This window comes from Phyllobates terribilis, unplaced genomic scaffold (assembly GCF_046119375.1).
Source record: "Phyllobates terribilis strain yellow unplaced genomic scaffold, ASM4611937v1 Scaffold_5__5_contigs__length_657084704, whole genome shotgun sequence".
NCBI lineage: Eukaryota > Metazoa > Chordata > Amphibia > Anura > Dendrobatidae > Phyllobates > Phyllobates terribilis.
The window spans coordinates 23,749,231-23,767,968 of record NW_027362765.1 but is presented as its reverse complement, the minus strand read 5'-3'; the positions used below and the strand labels follow the sequence as shown (position 1 = coordinate 23,767,968).

At 43.6% G+C, this 18,738-nt stretch overlaps 2 protein-coding genes across 3 annotated transcripts in view; both read right to left on the bottom strand.

Annotated features, from left to right (window-relative positions):
• Window positions 1–18,738, bottom strand: part of LOC141271391 (uncharacterized) — a 70,344-nt gene that overhangs the window by 12,808 nt on the left and 38,798 nt on the right. The window lies entirely within an intron of this gene.
• Window positions 1–18,738, bottom strand: part of LOC141271811 (gastrula zinc finger protein XlCGF66.1-like) — a 36,476-nt gene that overhangs the window by 11,259 nt on the left and 6,479 nt on the right. Inside the window, exons 2-6 of one of the 2 annotated variants that reach the window (XM_073681985.1) lie at window positions 18,075–18,223; window positions 17,766–17,945; window positions 17,556–17,679; window positions 17,375–17,472; window positions 14,319–14,376 (exon numbers count right to left, since the gene is read on the bottom strand). In XM_073681985.1, coding sequence (XP_073538086.1) covers window positions 14,329–14,376; window positions 17,375–17,472; window positions 17,556–17,679; window positions 17,766–17,945; window positions 18,075–18,152 — 528 coding nt within the window. In that variant the 5' untranslated portion in view covers window positions 18,153–18,223 and the 3' untranslated portion in view covers window positions 14,319–14,328. The remainder of the gene's footprint in view (window positions 1–14,318; window positions 14,377–17,374; window positions 17,473–17,555; window positions 17,680–17,765; window positions 17,946–18,074; window positions 18,224–18,738) is intronic. The other variant, XM_073681984.1, reaches the window with a different exon arrangement.

Sequence of the window (18,738 nt, the reverse complement as noted above, 5' to 3'; positions counted from 1 at the left end):
TGCTAGGAACTACCCGGTGGCCAGAGTGACAGTCAGAACAGACTGTGGCGCCCAATCCCACGAGGTCAGGGTGGTCAGAAACTTGATACATCCCGTAATATTGGGGCGCGATTTCCCCTTTTTCTGGGACTTGTGGAGGAAAAAATCCAGACTGAGTCCCGTGGACAAAAGCCAGGACCCTAGAGAATACCCTGGTCGACATCAGAAGTGGATGAGTTCCCACTGTGTGCCCTTGTCGGCGACGAAGACGAGACTGTGACTGAGGTGGCCGACCTCCCTGCATTAGAGGTGCCCGGAGAGAACTTTGGGTCAGCTCAAGTTTGGGACTTGACCTTGAAAGGGGCATGGGACAATGTTACTGTTTGTAATGGTGTTGCTCAAGAGCCGGGGGCAGATACCAGGACCAGGTACCCACACTTTGCAGTTCAGTGGGAGCTATTATATCGGGTGACCAAACTAAAAGGTGAAGAGGTAGTGGAACAGTGGTTAGTTCCAGGTCCATACCGTCAGGGGGTATTAGACATGGCACACTCACAAATTCTGGGAGGACACCTAGGGGTTGAGAAAACCCAGGAGAGAATAATGAGGAGGTTCTATTGGCCATGATGTTACCATGAGATCTTTAACTATTGTAGATCCTGCCCCACCTGCCAGATAACTGCGCCCACCTCCCACTTCCATAGTCCCTTAGTTCCACTACCTGTGATAGAGGTTCCTTTGAGAGGATTGCCATGGACCTCGTTGGTCCCTTAGTTAAATCGGCCCGGGGCCACCAATACATCCTGGTGGTCATGGACTATTCGACGTGGTACCCCGAAGCGTTACTCCTAAGGAACTCGTCCAGTAAAAGTATAGCCCGAGAGCGAGTTCGTATTTTTGCTAGGACAGGTCTGCCAAAAGAGCTTTTGACAGAACAAGGAACCCCCTTCATGAGCAAGGTGATGAAGGAGCTATGCAGAGTCCTTCAGATTTCCCAGATTCGGACCTCAGTTTATCATCCGCAGACGGATGGCCTAGTGGAACACTTCAACAAGACCTTAAAGGCGATGCTCAGGAAGGTCGCTGAAAAGGACGGGCGGGACTGGGCCTACCTGCTCCCATTTCTACTTTTCTCTGTCAGAGAAGTTCATCAAGCCTCCACTGGCTTCTTTCCGTTTGAACTCCTGTATGGACGGCATCAAAGAGGTCTCCTGGACATTGCCAGGGAAACCTGGGAGGCCGAGGTCACGCCCCACCAGAGCATCATCGAACATGTCGCCCAGTTACAGGAGAGAATGGCGAAGGTGATGCCTACCGTGAAGGAACATCTCCTCCAGGTGCAGGAAGCCCAGGTTAGGGTGTATAACCGGTCGGCAAGGCCGAGACAGTTCAAACCTGGGGATCGCGTCCTGGTTCTCATTTCCACCATTGAAAGTAAATTCCTGGCCAAGTGGCAAGGCCCGTATGAGGTGGTGGAGAAGCTCGGTGAAGTCAACTACAGAGTCCACCAGCCTGGCCAAAGAAAACCACACCAGGTGTACCATGTAAACCTGCTCAAGCCGTGGTGAGATCGGGAAACCGTGGGAACTCCTCGCCTGGGAGCCACTCCCAAAGGCCAGGTGGAAGATGTCACGATAGCAGAGACCCTTTTCGCCAGCCCAGAAGCAACAGTGTCGAGAACTGCTCCATCAGAATAGGGACCTGTTCCCAGAGTTGCAGGGGCATACCCAGGTGGTAAAACATGATGTGCTAACAGAGCCGCATGTAAGGGTGAACCTGAAGCCATACAGGATTCCTGAAGCACACCGGAAAGTGATCTCGGCCGAGGTGAAGAGGATGTTAGACCTCGGTGTGATAGAGGAGTCAAAGAGTGGATGGTCTAGTCCCATCGTCATCGTGCCAAAACCCAACGAAGAGTGGAGGTTTTGTAATTACTACCACCGGCTGAATGAGGTGTCCAAGTGTGAAGCGTAGCCGATGCCCCGTGTCGACAAACTCATCGAGAGGCTTGAACCGGCGAGGTACATCACCACTCTTGACCTGACAAAGGGCTACTGGCAGATCCTTATGTCCCAGACGGCCAAGGAGAAGACGGCTTTCTCGACACCTGACGGGTGCTTTCAGTACACTCGGATGCCGTTCGGACTACAGGAGGCCCCAACCACCTTTCTGAGGGCTATGAATCGGATCCTAGATCCACATAAGAACTATGCCGCAGCCTACCTCGACGACATTGTAGTCTTTAGACTGGGCTAGTCATCTACCTAAATTACAGGCCATTCTGTATGTTCTAAAGAAGGTGGGATTTACAATAAATCCAAAAAAATGCGCCGGTGGAAAAGAGGAGGCCAAGTACTTGGGCTATGTCATTGGGCAAAATAAAGCCGCAAGTCAATAAAGTGGAGGCAATCCAGACCTGGCCGCAACCGCTCTCCAAGAAGCAAGTAAGAGCATTCTTGGGAATGGTGGGATATTACTGGCGGTTTATCTCGAATTTTACCATGATGGCCGCGCCACTGATGGATCTCCTAAAAGGCACCAGAACAACCATGCTGAAGTGGACGGAGGAAACAGAGACCGCGTTTCAACAGTTGAAGCTAGCACTGTGTAAGCAGCCGGCCCTGGTTGCACCAGACTTCAAGAAAGAGTTTGTGGTCCAAACAGACGCTTCAGAGGTTGGATTAGGAGCAGTACTCTCTCAAGAGATAAATGGGGAAGAGCATCCCATTCTCTATCTGAGCCGGAAACTTTCGTCATGCGAAAAAAACTACGCAATAGTGGAAAAAGAGTGTTTAGCCATAAAGTGGGCCGTAGATAACACTAAGATACTACCTACTAGGCCGGAAGTTTATTTGGTGTCAGACCATGCCCCGTTGAGATAGTTGAGGGAACAGAGAGGTAAAAATGCCAGGGTTAGGCTATGTGCCCACGATGCAGAAATGCTGCATATTTTTTATGCTTCTCCCTGGCAGGAAAAACGCATGCGTTTTTTACATGCGTTTTTCCCGCAGGTAGAAGCGTTTGTCATTAGTCTTTGCATGCATTTCTGCATGCGGGTTATCAAGCGCTTTTCCAAGCGATTTTAGCATCACTTGGAAAAGTACTTGACAACTTGTCCGCACTATATAAATCAATGCAACCGGCATAGATTTATAGTAGTGTGACCAAGTTAGTTAAAAAAAAAAAGAATTAGAATGGTAAAAAATAAAGTTTATACTCACCTTCCGGTGTCCTCCCGGTGTTATCTCCGCTGTGTCCGGTGTGTTGGGTGGCTCGCGCTGTTGTGAAGGACTCAAGACTTGGGTACCATCCTCCAGACTCGGGTACCATCCGCACATAGAAACGCATAATATCCGTGTGTACAAATGTACTGACACGGATATTATGCGTTTCAATGCAAGTCAATGGCGGCGATTACGCTGCGTATCCGCAAAATTAATGGACATGCTGCGGATTTTTGAGCGCAGCATAAATGCTGCGGAAAAATAAGCAGCATGGGCATTGACATTGCGGCTTGCCATTGGGGACCATGGGGGGCGGATTACCAAGCATTTCCCAAGCATTTATGCTGTGGAAATTCCGCTTGTAAAACGCTACGTGGGCACATACCCTAACTAGATGGTTCCTAGCTCTTCAGGACTTCAACTTTCACGTAGAGCATAGGCCCGGGAAGTTACACGGGAATGCGGATGCCCTTTCTAGAATTCCCTGTCTGGTATCGGAAAGTGCCAAAACCCCTTTGGGCAGAGGGGGGGAATATGTGACAGAGTCACTGGTATGATATATGAGGGGAGGTATTTGTCACACAGGTTGCTTGCCTGTGTGAACTGAAACCAATAAACTTTCTGCCAGTATGTTATATGCTGGAGTTTAACTCACCTAAAGGGTGTGGTTTTATGGGAATGACAGAGATGGGAGGGAAGTCATTCCCCATACCTCCACCTCAGGATGTGGCTGAACAAGGTTTAAATGTTCAGTCCTGTTTTATTTTCTGTGTTGTTGAGTTTGGAGAGGCAAGGACTCCAGACTGGAAGGCCACAGCTCAGAGGAGCTGAAAGCTGGGACTATGCCACATAATAAAGCCTGCAGAGAAAACATGGTTCCTGAGTCTACTTCCAGAAGCGGCCGAGTGAGGCGTCTTACCACAGTATATAAATGCGGTTTAAGCTTCCATATCTTCAGTGATTCCTGTTGCGCTTTATAAAAGTTCAGCCAGTCATCTGCCGCTGATGTAGTTGAGAAGAATAATGTCTTTTCATCATGTATTATCCGTAGGCGAGCTGGAAAGGCCATAGAATAGGGAATCTGTAGCTCCCTTAGTCTCTTATATTTATAAATGTGGCCCTTGTTTTTTGTAGCGCAGCTGAGAAGTCAAGAAAGAGCACAATAGAAGATTTGTTGTGATTTGACCTTTGCGTCATGTTGCACTCAATATGGTGTCTCTTTCTCTACTGCATAGTAGTCGCGCCAGGAGGGGTCTGGATTGTGCGGAGGTGGGAGGTGGACGGGCTGGAGCTCAACATGCTCTTTCTATAATAAATGTGGAAGAAAGTTTGATATCTGTAAACATAGACTTGAACCAGTTTTCAATAAATGTGCAGGGGTCTTTGCCCTCTGCCCGTTCTGAAAATCCCAAGATACGCAATTTCTTACGGCGGAGAGGATTCTCCAGGTCCTCTGCTTTTTGGGACCACATACTAGCCGCTTTCTCCAGCGATGACAGTTTGTCTGCCACCGGAACTGAACTGTCCTCCAAAGAAGATATTATTGTCTCAGTCTCTTTTACCCTTACCCAGAGATTTTGTAAATCCAATCTCATAAGTCCCACATCAATCTTTACCTTGTCTATTCTCCCAGTAAGAGATATTTTTGTGTCTTGTATAGCAGAGAGGAGTTGTACAGATACCTGCTTCAATGTAGGCTCATGTTTTTCCATGCTATCTCCTCCTTCCCCTGTTGTTGTGCTGGGGTCTCGGCGCCATTTTGCAATGAGGGCCTTGGGAATTCTGGGAGCTTTTCCACCGCTAAGGATTGGCGTCTTCTATTCATCTCACCTCTCCTAGTATGCACGGAAGCAGGAGGTAGCCGTGGATATAATTTATCACCCAATTGCAGCAGGTTAATAGTGAGTAATCTGAGATAGAGAACAGTTCTTTCTATGTGCGTCAGTTCATGTCTGCTTCCAGGCACGCCCCCCTCCTATCACATTTTTAAGTTTATACAGATAGGAAACATGGCATGTATAGCATCATCCATCTGACCACTATCCAATTGAAGGCGATGTGGTCAACAATCAATGAAGACAGACAATGAGTTCTGTTCACCACTTCGTCACGACACAGAAAATATGACTTTCATATCAATCATATCGACGCCATTCATAAAACTTCAATTCATAATTTCTAAAAGGGAGACAAAGTATTTAAAGTGCTCTGCTTGTGTTTTTGTTCACCAAGGATGGGAGTGTTCGCTGTGGTTTGTCTTGATGAAGAAGTGTGACACTTCGAAATGCATTAACCAATAAACAGCATTCCTGGATTCCTAACTCCTCATCACTCTTCAGAATTAACCCATTTTCACTCCAATCCTTGGTGCTCTCATAGCCATGGGTCTGCAGCAGCCCAAGCGTTTTTAGCAGTTGTGATCACACAACCTGACCAGATGAGCAGCACAGCCCACATTCTATCCATTTTAATCCGGATAATATTGCGCTTATTATCCTTCCAGCTCTACATTTTGTTTTTCCTGTTCAAGCTGATGCTCAAGGTGGCAGGCTCTCTCTACCGGCCATAAATTTGTTACCTTTCACATTCTTAGGCAATTGTAAAGATGGGACTCACATCTGCTACCCATTACAGGATTTTCTTTAATTATCAGTTTCCAAAGGCGGGAGTTAGAGGTTTCTCAGCCACAGCTAGGCTCATCTAAAGTTTAACTAGATTGCTAGCCTTACTTCAGTACTCAGTATGATAACTATGAGACATCTTATATATCTGCAGTTATATCTATAACAGTTTTGCATAGCTGTATTTTGGAGCTAGAACTTTTTGATTTTTCTGCTGACATAGCTCTTTTTAATCACCTTCTATTCTGATTTTTAGAAGGCAAAAGAAACATAAAAAATTGCAATTCACAAATTGTTTTTATGTTTTACACTGTTCACTGTGTGGTATAAGTCATAGGACAGCTTTATTCTTAGGGCCAGATCGATTACAGTGATATCAGATTTATCTAGGGTTTTTTAGTTTTTTTTTACTTTAGCATAAAAAAAACAGTAGAAAAATAAATTGTTTATTCATTTCCATATTCTGAAACTATACATATTTTATTTTTCCACCGACAAAGTTGAGTGAGGGCGTTTTTATATTAGGGGCTGAGAGGACGTTTTCAATTTTATATTTTTCTTACTGACTTTTTTATGGAATTTTATTCCACTTTGTCTGTCAGAATGATAAAAAAACAGCGTTTTTGCAGTGTTTATTTCTTTTTTCACTGTATTCACTGGGGGGGGGTTAAATAGTGCAAGAGTTTTATAGATTGCATAGTTCTGGATACATCAATACCAAATATGTCTACTTTTGGTTTACTTTTGTTATTTTACATAAATGCACATTTATTGGTATAATTTTTTTTGATTTTTTTCTTTGTCTTTTCTTTTAATATTTTTATAATTTATTTTTTACTTAGTCTCTCTATGGGACTTGAACATTTTATTTGTCTGATTGCTGATGGAATACCCTGCAATACATGTGTCCTGTTGCTCAGGCTGCATGCCCATGCGTTTTTGCCGCGGAATTTCCGCAGCGAAAACGCTTAAAAAATGCTTGGTAATACGTGCCTCATAATAATAATAATACGTTTTTATTTTTTATAGCGCCAACATATTCCGCAGCACTTTACAAATTTTAGGGGGGACTTATACAGACAATACAGAATAAGCAAATTTCATATCGAAAGGAGTGAGGGCCCTGCTCGCAAGCTTACAGTCTATGAGGAAATGGGGGAGACACAAAAGGTAGAATGTACATATATTGTATAATGCAGCCTTGATATACTAAATAGGATAAATAATACATGGACTGGTCGCCTGCCAGTATGTGTGCAGTCCTGACCGAGGCTATTATGTGCATGGTTGGTATGAACCTGAAAATGAAGAAGATTTTAATATGGGGGAAAACTGGGACGGACAGATAGTGTCTGGAGGCGATACGCCAGTCTAAAGAAATGGGTTTTTAGGGTCCGCTTGAAACTGTGGGTATTGGGAATTAATCGAACTGTCCAGGGTAGTGCATTCCAAAGAATTGGCGTAGCACGCGAGAAATCTTGGAGACGGGAGAGGGAAGTTCGGATTATGGAGGATTTTAGTTTTAAGTCATTGGCAGAACGGAGGGCACGTGTAGGGTGGTAGACTGAGACAAGGGAGAAGATGTAGTGGGGTACTGAAGCATGGCGAGCTTTGTGGGTAAGCGTGATCAGTTTAAATTGAACTCTATATTGGATGGGTAAGCAATGCAATGACTGGCACAGGGAAGAGGCATCGGTGTAGCTGTTGGCGAGGAATATGATCCTGGCTGCTGCGTTAAGGACGGATTGGAGAGGGGAGAGTTTAGTAAGAGGGAGCCCGATAAGTAGAGAGTTGCAGTAGTCCAGACGAGAATGAATAAGAGCAACAGTAAGAGTTTTTGCCGAGTCAAAGGTGAGAAAAGTCCTGATTCTTGAGATGTTTTTGAGGTATAGATGACATGAACGAGCGAGTGATTTGATGTGAGGAGTGAAGGAAATATCTGAGTCAAAAATGATCCCAATACAGCGGGCTTGTTGCTGGGGAGTAATGGTTGAGCCAGGGCTCGACAAACCCAGGCGCCTGGTCGCCAGTGGCGCCTAGAAAATGTTGCCTGGTGCTTGAGGAGTTGAGAAGAAAAAAAAATACTCTCAATCCAATCCCACCTCCTGCACGGAGTCATCCAATCGGAGGAAGCAGGGACAGTATCGCTCAGGCCGCCTTCTCCACTTTGCTCCGCCCCCCTTATGCTCCGGGACTGGACAGGGAGAGTTGGGTTACGGGGGAAGGATCGCTGTGGCCGGGGGCCCTTTCTCATCTCCCGCTACCTGTGTAAGTACATACAAAGGCCGTGCTCCCCGGGGAGACGCCGTGTGTGAGGGGGTCTATATGTACAGTTTGTCAACAAAAAAACGGAACAGGCATTTTTTTAAAAAAATTAGTTTCTTTGATTTTTCTGAGAAAAAAACTGAGAATATAAAAAATTCATAAATGTAATGACATCTATTTATTTTTTTTTAAAAAGCAATTTTTAAAGCATTCGTAAAAATTTAAAAAAAAATGTCAAGAAAAAAACGGAACAACAATTTATCTTTACTTTTCCCTCCAAAAAACATTTAAGGTGAGTATGTTGTTTCATTGATTTAGAAAAGTGTTGTTCCTACAAAAAAGGATTTGAAACTTCTTATGGTTAGAAAATAAAATATATGGATAATAAGGCAGATTGATTTTTAATCTTCTCTAGAAGTGCTGAGAGACCCTATCCTGCTGGACCACCACTGAATGGAGTTTCCTACATTGCTAAATCTTTTTGTAAGTAGGGTATAGCAGTATATACACAGTATATGCTGTAATTATATGGTTACTATATGGCAGTATATTCACAGTGTATCCCATTATTATATGGGTACTATATGGCGGACTGCGGAGTGCTGCTGGAAGAACAAAGTCGGGTGCCGCCGGGAGAACGAAGCCGGAGTACTGCCTCGTCCACTCGGACAAAGAAGGGTAAAGAGATCATGTGTAAGTTATAATTGGCATAGCAGAGCAAAGTGCACATTTTTTTTTCTTTTCTGGGTTCAGGAAAAAAATGAAGCGCAGAGCAACAGAGAGAATACCAGAAAATGAAAAGCAACTGAAAATGACACAGTTCTTTACAAAGACCTCTCTTGAAAGCGCAGTGCAACAGGTAGAAAGTGCCGGGCAACAGGTAACTGAAGAAACAAGAGTTGACCCACCAGCAGAGGAGTCCCCATCAACAAGCCGTTGTCAAACTGCTGGACCCAGGAGATTTAGGCAAGAGTGGTGTAAAGAACTCGCATGGCTTAAATTTGACCATAAAACTGGTATAGCTATATGCGAGATTTGTGCTTCCTTCCCTGGCATTGCTGACCTAGCATCTAGGATCGTAAAAGGATTTTCAGGACCCTTTAAACTTGAAACCTTCAAAAAGCAGCAAAGTCTCTCCAGCATCTAAATTGTGTGGAGGCTAAACATGCAGCGTTGGCTCCAGAAGCTACTCCATTGGCTGCTTGTATAAGGAAAATGGATGAAGACATTTTTAAACATATGACCATTCTATTTAATGTGGCCTATTATATTGCCAAAAACAACAGACCTTTCACAGATTTTGAAGGGTTGCTAGAGTTGACGGAGAAATTAGGGAGTGCTGTGCGACAGGAATATGCAAACGATAAAAGATGCAAAGAATTCATTTCCCATATTGCAGAAATAATCAGGAAAAACCTAATCAGTGAGCTCAAAGAGGCAAAATATGTCAGCTTGATGCTAGATGGCTCAACTGACAAAGCAGGGGTTGAACAACTGATTCTGTATGTCAGGTACATCAAGGACAACAGGGTCAAAGAAGTATTTCTTTCTGTTTCTCCACTTGAAATGGCTACTGCAGATGGATATTTAGAAGCGCTCACAGAAGAACTTAGAACACTTGGTCTTGTAGGCTGGCTTTCTTCAAGTCACTTGATTGCCATTGGTACAGATGGTGCTGCCAGCATGATTGGGACCGAAAATGGCTTGGTGCAGAAAATACGCCAAAACATCAGTCATTTAATTGGCATTCACTGTGTTGCACACCGATTGAACTTAAGTGTATTAAGTTCAGTAAAACAAGCTAAATTAATTGATGATTTTGACTCTATTTTAAAGAAACTCTACCAATTTTATCAATACTCACCTAAGAGAATGCGACAGCTGAAGCAAGTAGCAGAAAACCTGCAGCTTACAATTCTGAAATTCCAATACTTGCATAATGTCAGATGGGTAGCAAGCAAAGTCGGTGCTCTGTCTGCACTTGTCAAAGACTGGAAATGCGTGACAATCCACCTAGAAAGTGTGGCTGCGGAAAAAGACAGTGCCTCTGCAGCTGCCCATGGTTTACTGAGAAAGCTCACAGATTTTAAATTTGTTCACATGCTCCATTTTCTACTGGACTATCTGGAAATTCTTAAAAACTTGTCACTTATATTTCAAAGGGAAGAGCTTTTTTTAAGCACAATTGAGTTGCATGTGAAAAGCACAATTTCAACAATCAATTCACTTAGAGATGCACCAAAACAACATGAGGCCAGATTTGTCTCAGGAACATCTCTTCAAGGACTGTTTCAAAATGTACAGCTACATGGACTGAGCAACACTGTAGCTGCATCAATTCAGCAGGAAAAAGCTAATTTAATTAATCATGCAGTTAAATACTTGACAGTGCGATTTCTAAGTGATATAAATATTGAAAGATCCACCGCAGTGTTTGACACCTTTGCCTGGCCAGCAGGAACAACATTGCAAGACTACGGTGTGGTTGAGATTACTGCATTGGCTCATCATTTTTGTAAACAGCTATCTCCACCTGAAAGTGATGACCAATGCATTCACTCACTCCTCAATAAGTGGTATGAGTTTAAGGTCCTTGGAAAAGGAAAGAAACTGTGTGAGCTTCTGGATTTGGCACTCTCCAACACCGAGAGATTTCCAGTTCTGGGAAACCTGTTGTCGATTGTGGCGGTGCTCCCTGTCTCAACCTCATGTTGTGAAAGAGGATTTAGTTTGATGAACATGGTCAAAAATAAATTCAAATCAAGGATGCAAGAAGAAAGTTTAAGTGACTTGTTTATGATCACCATGAATGGGGCATCTGTGAAGGCGTTTGATCCTGCCAAGGCTGTGGACCACTGGTACTTCAGCTCTAAAATCACAAGGCATGTTCATGGCCACAAAAAGCAAAGTGAAAAACACTAGAATGTTGCCTAAAATCTAAAATATCAAAATATAATATTTATTATCTTTAAAAGTAAAATGTTGTTTATAACGTTTGTAATGTTTTTTTTGTTAAATTAAAAACCAAGTTTGCTTAAAAAAAATTCTGGCTCCTAAATTTTTTGGCTGGCTCCTAGATTCTGAACAACTTTGTCGACCCCTGGGTTGAGCCACAAACGGAAATGGCAATATCGGGCACAGGTAGGTTAGTGGAGGGAGGAAATACGAGTAGTTCAGTTTTTGACAGATTCAGTTTTAGGCAGAGGAAGGACATAATGTTAGACACAGCAGAAAGACAATCACTGGTCTTTTGTAATAATGCAGGGGTGATGTCTGGAGCAGAGGTGTATAATTGGGTGTCATCAGCATAGAGATGGTACTGAAAACCGAATCTGCTGATTGTTTGTTCAATGGGAGCGGTGGATAAGGAGAAAAGAAGGGGGCCTGGGACTGATCCTTGAGGGACCCCGACAGTAAGGGGAAGGAGAGAGGAGGAGGAGGCGGCGAAAGACACAGAGAAGGAGCGATCAGAGAGATAGGAGGAAAACCAGGAGAGAACAGTGTCCTTGAGGCCAATAGTGCGGAGCATAGTGAGGAGGAGCTGGTGAGCCACAGTGTCGAATGCTGCAGAGAGATACAGGAGAATCAGCAGGGAGTAGTGACCATTAGATTTATCTGTTAGTAGATCATTAGAGACTTTAGTGAGGGCAGTTTCAGTAGAATGTAAAGAGCGGAAACCATATTGTAAAGGGTCAAGAAGAGAGTTGTCTGAGAGATAGTGGATTCGACGGTAATGGACCAGGCGTTCCAGGAGTTTCGAGATAAAGGGAAGATTGGAAACAGGTCTGTAGTTGGCCATGCAGTTCTGGTCAAGGGATGGTTTTTTAAGTCATGGATGTATGCTGGCATGTTTAAAAGAAGAGGGAAAGATACCAGATGAGAGGGAGAGGTTGAAAATTTTAGTTAGGTGAATGGTGACAGCTGGAGCAAGGGACTGAAGGAGATGTGAGGGAATAGGGTCACTGGTGCAGGTGGTAGGGCGAGAAGATGCAAGGAGCCTGATCACTTTATCTTCCGTGACTGGCTCGAAGTCAGAAAGTGAGCAAGATACAACGTGGCGGGGGAGAGCATGCATAACATTTGGTGATTGGGAGAAAATTTCCTGTCGGATATGGTCAATTTTTTCTTTGAAATAATTGGCCAGATCGTCAGCGCTGAGGTTGGTGATCGGGGCCTGTGCTGTTTGATTGAGGAGAGAATGAAACATGTCAAAGAGTCGTTTAGGATTATTGGAAAGAGATGATGAGATTGTTAAAGTAGGTTTGTTTGGAGAGGTGAAGCGCAGAGTTATATGTTTTCAGCATAAATTTATAATTGAGGAAATCTTCGGGCAGATTAGATTTTCTCCACAGCCTTTCAGCGCACCTGGAACATCGCTGGAAAAGACGTGTTTGAGGTGTGTGCCAGGGTTGTCGCCGTCTATGCCGAATTGTTCTCTGCGAAGGAGGTGCGGCTTCATCCAGGGCACATTGCAATGTTTCGTTATAAAGCTTCAGTGCAGCGTCAGGACATGAGAGGGAGGAGATTGGAGCCAATGATGATTGCAACTTTTTCATAAATTTCTGTGTGTTAATGGCGCATATATTTCTATAAGTGTGGAAAGTGGGGGGGTCTTGAGTAGACTCACAGTTCTTGACAGAGAATAAAAGAAGATTATGGTCAGACAGTGGAAGGGGAGAGTTAGTAAAGTCATTTACTGAGCAAAGCCGGGAGAAGATCAGGTCCAATGTGTTCCTGTCCTCATGTGTAGGAGAATTAGCAAGCTGTGAAAGGCCGAAGGAGGAGGATAGTGATAAAAGGTGAGCGGCAGATGGGGAAAGAGGTTCGCCAATTGGGATGTTAAAATCTCCCATGATTATCGTGGGGATGTCGCAGGATAGAAAATTTGGAAGCCAGGCAGCAAAGTGATCCAGAAACTGACAGGAGGGACCTGAAGGGCGATAAACAACGGCCACTCGCAGGGAGAAGGGCCGGTAGAGTCTGACTGTGCGGGCCTCAAAAGAAGGGAAGACAAGGGAGGGTACTGGGGGGATAACCTGAAAACTACATTTTGCTGAAAGAAGCAGACCAACACCTTCACCTGATCTGTTCTCAGGTCTCGGAGTATGAGAGAAGTGTAGGCCACCATAGGAGAGAGCTGCAGCGGCGGTGGTGTCCGACTGCTGGATCCAGGTTTCAGTAAGAGCCAGAAGTTTGAGGGAATTAGAGAGGAAAAAGTCATGGATGTAAGAGAGTTTATTACATGCTGAGCGCGCATTCCAAAGGGCACAGTTGAATGAGACAGAAGATATGCAGGGAATATTAATGAGATTAGTAGGGTTACTGAATGTAACAGGGAAAGAGCTGGTGTTATTACTGGAGGGTCCTGGATTAGGATAATCCGCATGTGCTGTGTACATGCTGCAGAAATTTCCGCTGCGGATTATCATTGCATAAAAATACGCAGCATGTCCATCAATTTTGCGGACACGCAGCGTAATTGCTGCCATTGACTTGCATTGAACTGCGTGACATCCGCATCACTGCATCTGCACATGCGGATATTAAGCGATTCAATGTGCGGATGGTAGCCGGGTCTGGAGAAGAGGAGACTCTCCTCCAGACCCGGATACCATGGTACCTGTTAAAAAATTTTTTTAAATAAAACATTATAAAACATTATACTCACCTTCCGATGTCCCCCGGTCTCCTGTATAATGCGTCCTGGCTCCCCGACGGCTCGCGATGGTCTAAAAGGACCTTCCATGACGTAATTTAGTCATGTGACAGGTCACGCGACCGCTGACGTCGCCGGTCGTGTGACCTGTCACATGACTAAATGACGTCATGAATGATCCTTTCACACCACCGCGAGCCGTAGAAGAGACTGGACGCAGCAGAGAAAAGACCGGGGGCCATCAGAAGGTAAGTAATATGTTTTTTTTTTATTATTTTTTACCATTTTTTTTTTTTTTAACTATTACTTGGTCACACTATATAAATCCATGCCGATTGCATGGATTTATATAATGTGACCAAGTTGTCAAGCACTTTTCCAAGTGATGCCAAAATCGCCAGGGAGATGCGGAAAAAATCTGCAGCATTTCTGCATCGTGGGCACTTAGCCTTGTGGGATGAGGGGTGAGAAAAGTCAGAAATGTAACTGACAGGAATAGCAATTTCGCAATCAAAATGATTAACTGTTCTGGTGGCAGAGGAGGAGGAATGTGCAGAACGTACTAAAACTGACCGTGTCACTGTCAGAGGCAACATCCTTCTGCTGTGTTTTCAACCAAAATTCGCCCTTTCTATAAAGAAACAAGCAACAAATGCTAGATACAGCTATATTGGTGGCCTGCTTCTATATTAAAGAAAAAAAATAATTGAAATGCAGCAGCACCACATTAGCAGCATATAGCCACATTGATCAAGCAAGCAGCTGCTGGCAGCCCTTCTATCTTTCTCTATCAACTAACTTTGTGAATTATTTTCTTCACACGCTAATCTTCACTGATGTGCTATAGCACACACTATCTACACAATGTGCTTCTCACTGTTTCTACGGCTGAGGTGTGAGCTTTGATGTTATCTATCTATCCAGATTCATCACAAAACAGATGCTGCATTCACTGCTCCTGCTTTTATACAGGCTACAATTTCTTATATCTTTTTTGTCCTATTAATTGGTCTAAGTCTGTGCTTAGGCAGAAGCTAAGTGATCCTATTTGATAAGCTGCTCACTTCTCAGGGTTTTTTTGAACGATTGTTGGAGGTCTCACTACATGGAACCCTGATTTCAATCAAAAAGGGCACAGAAGTATAAACAATATCAAAGGTTTAGTACATTTTTAAAAATTTCACACAAATTCAATTTGCATCATATCGATTTACTCATCTCTAATTTTCATCTCTAATCAGAAAATTATGAAAAAAAACAGTCAACATCTAATGTCTGTGATCAATCCAAGTATGAAATATACACTGAATGGCCATATTATTAGAGATACCCATCTAGTAGTGCATTGGACCTTCAGTGGTCTTCAGAACTATAGCAATTCGTCATGGTGTAAGGAGAAGGACATGTTGCCTTGTTCCCCCTTGAACACATCAGTGCTGTGTATAATTTCAAGCATTATTGTGATGGTGATGTGTAATGTGATGTGGTGTATTGTAATGTTTTGCACCGTACTTTGAAGAAGCTGAGTTCTGCCCAGCAACAGACAGCCAGTAGGGTATGATAAAGTAAAGTGTTAGGACTAGCCCAGAGAGGGAGGGGCTATATAGCAGGATCAGAGTGGACTTCCTGGCAGTGAGACAGATAGGAACTAGCTTACAACTAGAGCAGACCTCTGATCTGATTACTCAGCAGAACAGCATGCAGTGGTTGTCTCTGTGGCAAGAGAGAAACTACCGGAGCAGACAGTAAAAGCCTGTAAGAGAAGAGATAGAGAAAAGAAGCGAGTAAAGGTCTGGAATCGGGACAGAGAGAGCGAAAAAATATATATATCGTTGCCTGGGGCAGGAAGTCTTGCAGGACAATACAGAGTCTTTATCCAGGGAGGTAACGGAAGGCAATAGTAAAGGGAATCAAGATGAAGTGCTATTGAGGAGTTGTATTGATGAACCCCACTCTGAGGGGTCCTCATTAATCAGCTGGGAGTAGAGAAAAGCTGTGAGGGGTTGTAGCGTTAGACCTCAACCTGTGTGGTCTACACAGAGGAAAACGGAAGCTCCCGTGGGTGGTAGCGCTACACATCGACCCGTGCGGTCCCCACAGAAAAAAATGGAAGCTCCTAAGATAGTGTCCTGGGCTGTGCAAACAGTAGAGGAAGTGAGAAAGATAAAGTATTTCCAGGAAAGAAGGAAATGCTTGTGATGAGGTCGCTTGTTATTAAAGAAACTTCCTTAAAAATGCCTAGTATCTGCTGTATATAGTTCAAACCAAGTTATTCTTCAGTAAAAACAAGTTTATTCTTAAATGGTGGTCTCCCTCACAGAACTGTAAAAAACACCTTGCCCTGGCCAACCTGGAACATCGGTTACATGCGGCTTGCACGGCCATAGCGTCCTCAAAGCACAAGTCACACACCCAGTCAGGACCCCCACTTTCATTTAATGTGCTAGAGAAAAGGAGATGAAAATCTCGCCCACGGCTACTGCCCAGCACCACGTTACAATGGCGTAGATTCCAATGAGTGTTAAAATTGTTCTGCAGGAATACAGATCCATGGGACAGAATTGCTTCTTCCAGTTGCAGCAAATTAAATGTTGGTACTGACATGCTCCAAACAACCAGTTCCTCCTTGTCCCAGAGATGACTATAGGATTAAGATCTGGGCACAGTGAAAATAGAAAAACTTGCAGTCACATTCTTGGACTAACCCATGTGGCACAAGGCATTGTAGTTCTCCCATAGGTTAAACAGCTGCCATGAAATGATGAACTTGGTTGGCTACAAGTAAACCCTAACATCCAAACCTCCATCCACAGGTATCAGAGGAGCCATGGTGTGCCAAGAAAACATTCTTCACCCAAGTACTCCACCTTAACTAGTCTTAAAGGTGGCACCTGAAAGGAAGGGGTCATCGATTTATATACTACTTCCACCAAATTCTGATCCTCTCACCAGTATGAAGCATCCAGAAATCTGGATTCATCTAACTAGGCAACATTTCCCTCTGCTCAGTGAACCAATTTGTGATGTTTTGCCCCCTGAAGTCTTACCTGTTTGTTTCCCTTAGACAACAATGAAACTTGGAACCTATTGTCAGTTGTTATAGCCCATCTGTGCTGAGGAAAGACGAGCTGTGCGTTCAGACACATTTGCGAAGGACCAAAGTTGTATTCAGCTGCAAATTTTCATGACTGTGCACCACCTGTTTCTCAAAATGAATCTTGACATCTCCGTGACTTGTCCTCCGTGACAAGTTATTTATGTCCACTGGATTCCCTTGCATATACTTCTGACACCATCGCCCATAACAACTCCACAAGGGGAGTAGTTCTTGAAATACCGGCCCTGTCAAAACTAGCACCGATGACTATGCCTCAGGACTAAAGTCCACAGGATCGCCCAATTTTCTCATTCTAATAAGGGAAACTGATCCACAGAAAACTGATCACTTGATTTTATGCTGCGCTTCAAGATAACAGGTTCAATCTCCATATAGGGAACCTAAAAGAAACGGTAAGTGTCTCTAAGAAAGTGGCCATTCAGTGTATAATCCGGGTGGATAAAACAAGACCAAATACAAGACCTTCACAGCCATCATAGGGGAGATCTCATGACACCTTCTCTCCATCTACCTGATGATCCTGAGGAACATTGGGATTTTCTGGTTTACAGTCCTGTGGGAGAAGAGGACGGGAACATCTCTCTGGTGTTGTTCTCTTACTGGATAGATCTGAAGGAAACACATACAAGGACTGAATTTATTCTTTACATACAGATAATTATAGACAGTATGCAATTAGTCCTGTCTATTACCTGGTGATGTGAGGGGCTGGGAAACCTCCATCATGACATCCTTGTACTGATCTTCGTGTCCTTCTAAATACTCCCACTCCTCCATGGAGAAATAGACAGTGACATCTTGACACCTTATAGGAACCTGACACATACAATGATACAGTCATCCCCCCGATCCTTTCATAACGTTACTACTGTATAATGTTCCAGAATTCCCAGCAGCGTCACCTCTCCAGTCAGTAGCTCAATCATGCTGTAAGTGAGTTCTAGGATCTTCTGGTCATTGATGTCCTCATGTATCAGGAGGTGAGGTGGAGGCCCTGTGATTGAGCTCAGGGGCCTTTCCCATCCCTCAGACACAGGGTCCTGACAGTGCTCACTAGAGGTCTTCTTCACTACTGTGTAATCCTGGTTATGGAGAGACACATTAATAAATCTCACTACAGACATTTCCAGAGTCCTCACCTCTCCAGTTCTGTCCATCTGTTATTCCCATAGATAAGAATGATGTAATTTGACGTCATCAGAATCTCTCACCTCTCCAGTAAGCCTTAAGAGGATCTCTAGGGTGAGGTGTAATATCCTCTCCACCATGTTGACACTGTCCCTATCCATCCTTGATGGGTTGCTCAAAAAATTATCTTATATAGAAGATCTCCACTGAGAGGTTTTGATATTGTAGGGACCTGAATGTGAAGAAGATGAACCAATGTAACATCATAAAGAATCCAGTGTAGTAATACAATTACTGGAGATAATAAGGGGAAACATATGAGGACATAGAACATGTAGATGTTGAATTCTCTTTTGTATGGACAGGAATATGAGTTGAATTGCTGACTAAAACATCTTCTCAATGCCTCCAAACAACAATTACATATTTGTTAGGACTAACCAGGAAATATTGAGCCTGGCCAGAGATCCAAGCAGTGGTGGCACAGAAATAGTGGGTGATATTACTATTTTTATTATTTTATAATATTTAGTTTTTTATGTACATCAACTAATAAAACATATATTTTAGACCACAAACACAACTAGCAGTTTATTCCTCAGAGTCTGCGGCTGAATACGTTTCTCATAGACTCATTTTCCATAACGCTAATTTTTGTTTCATTTACCGACACTGGAATAAGCATTAGTAATACTACAGGAGATATTCATTACACATGACATGAGAAATGACTGCTTCATGAGGAGG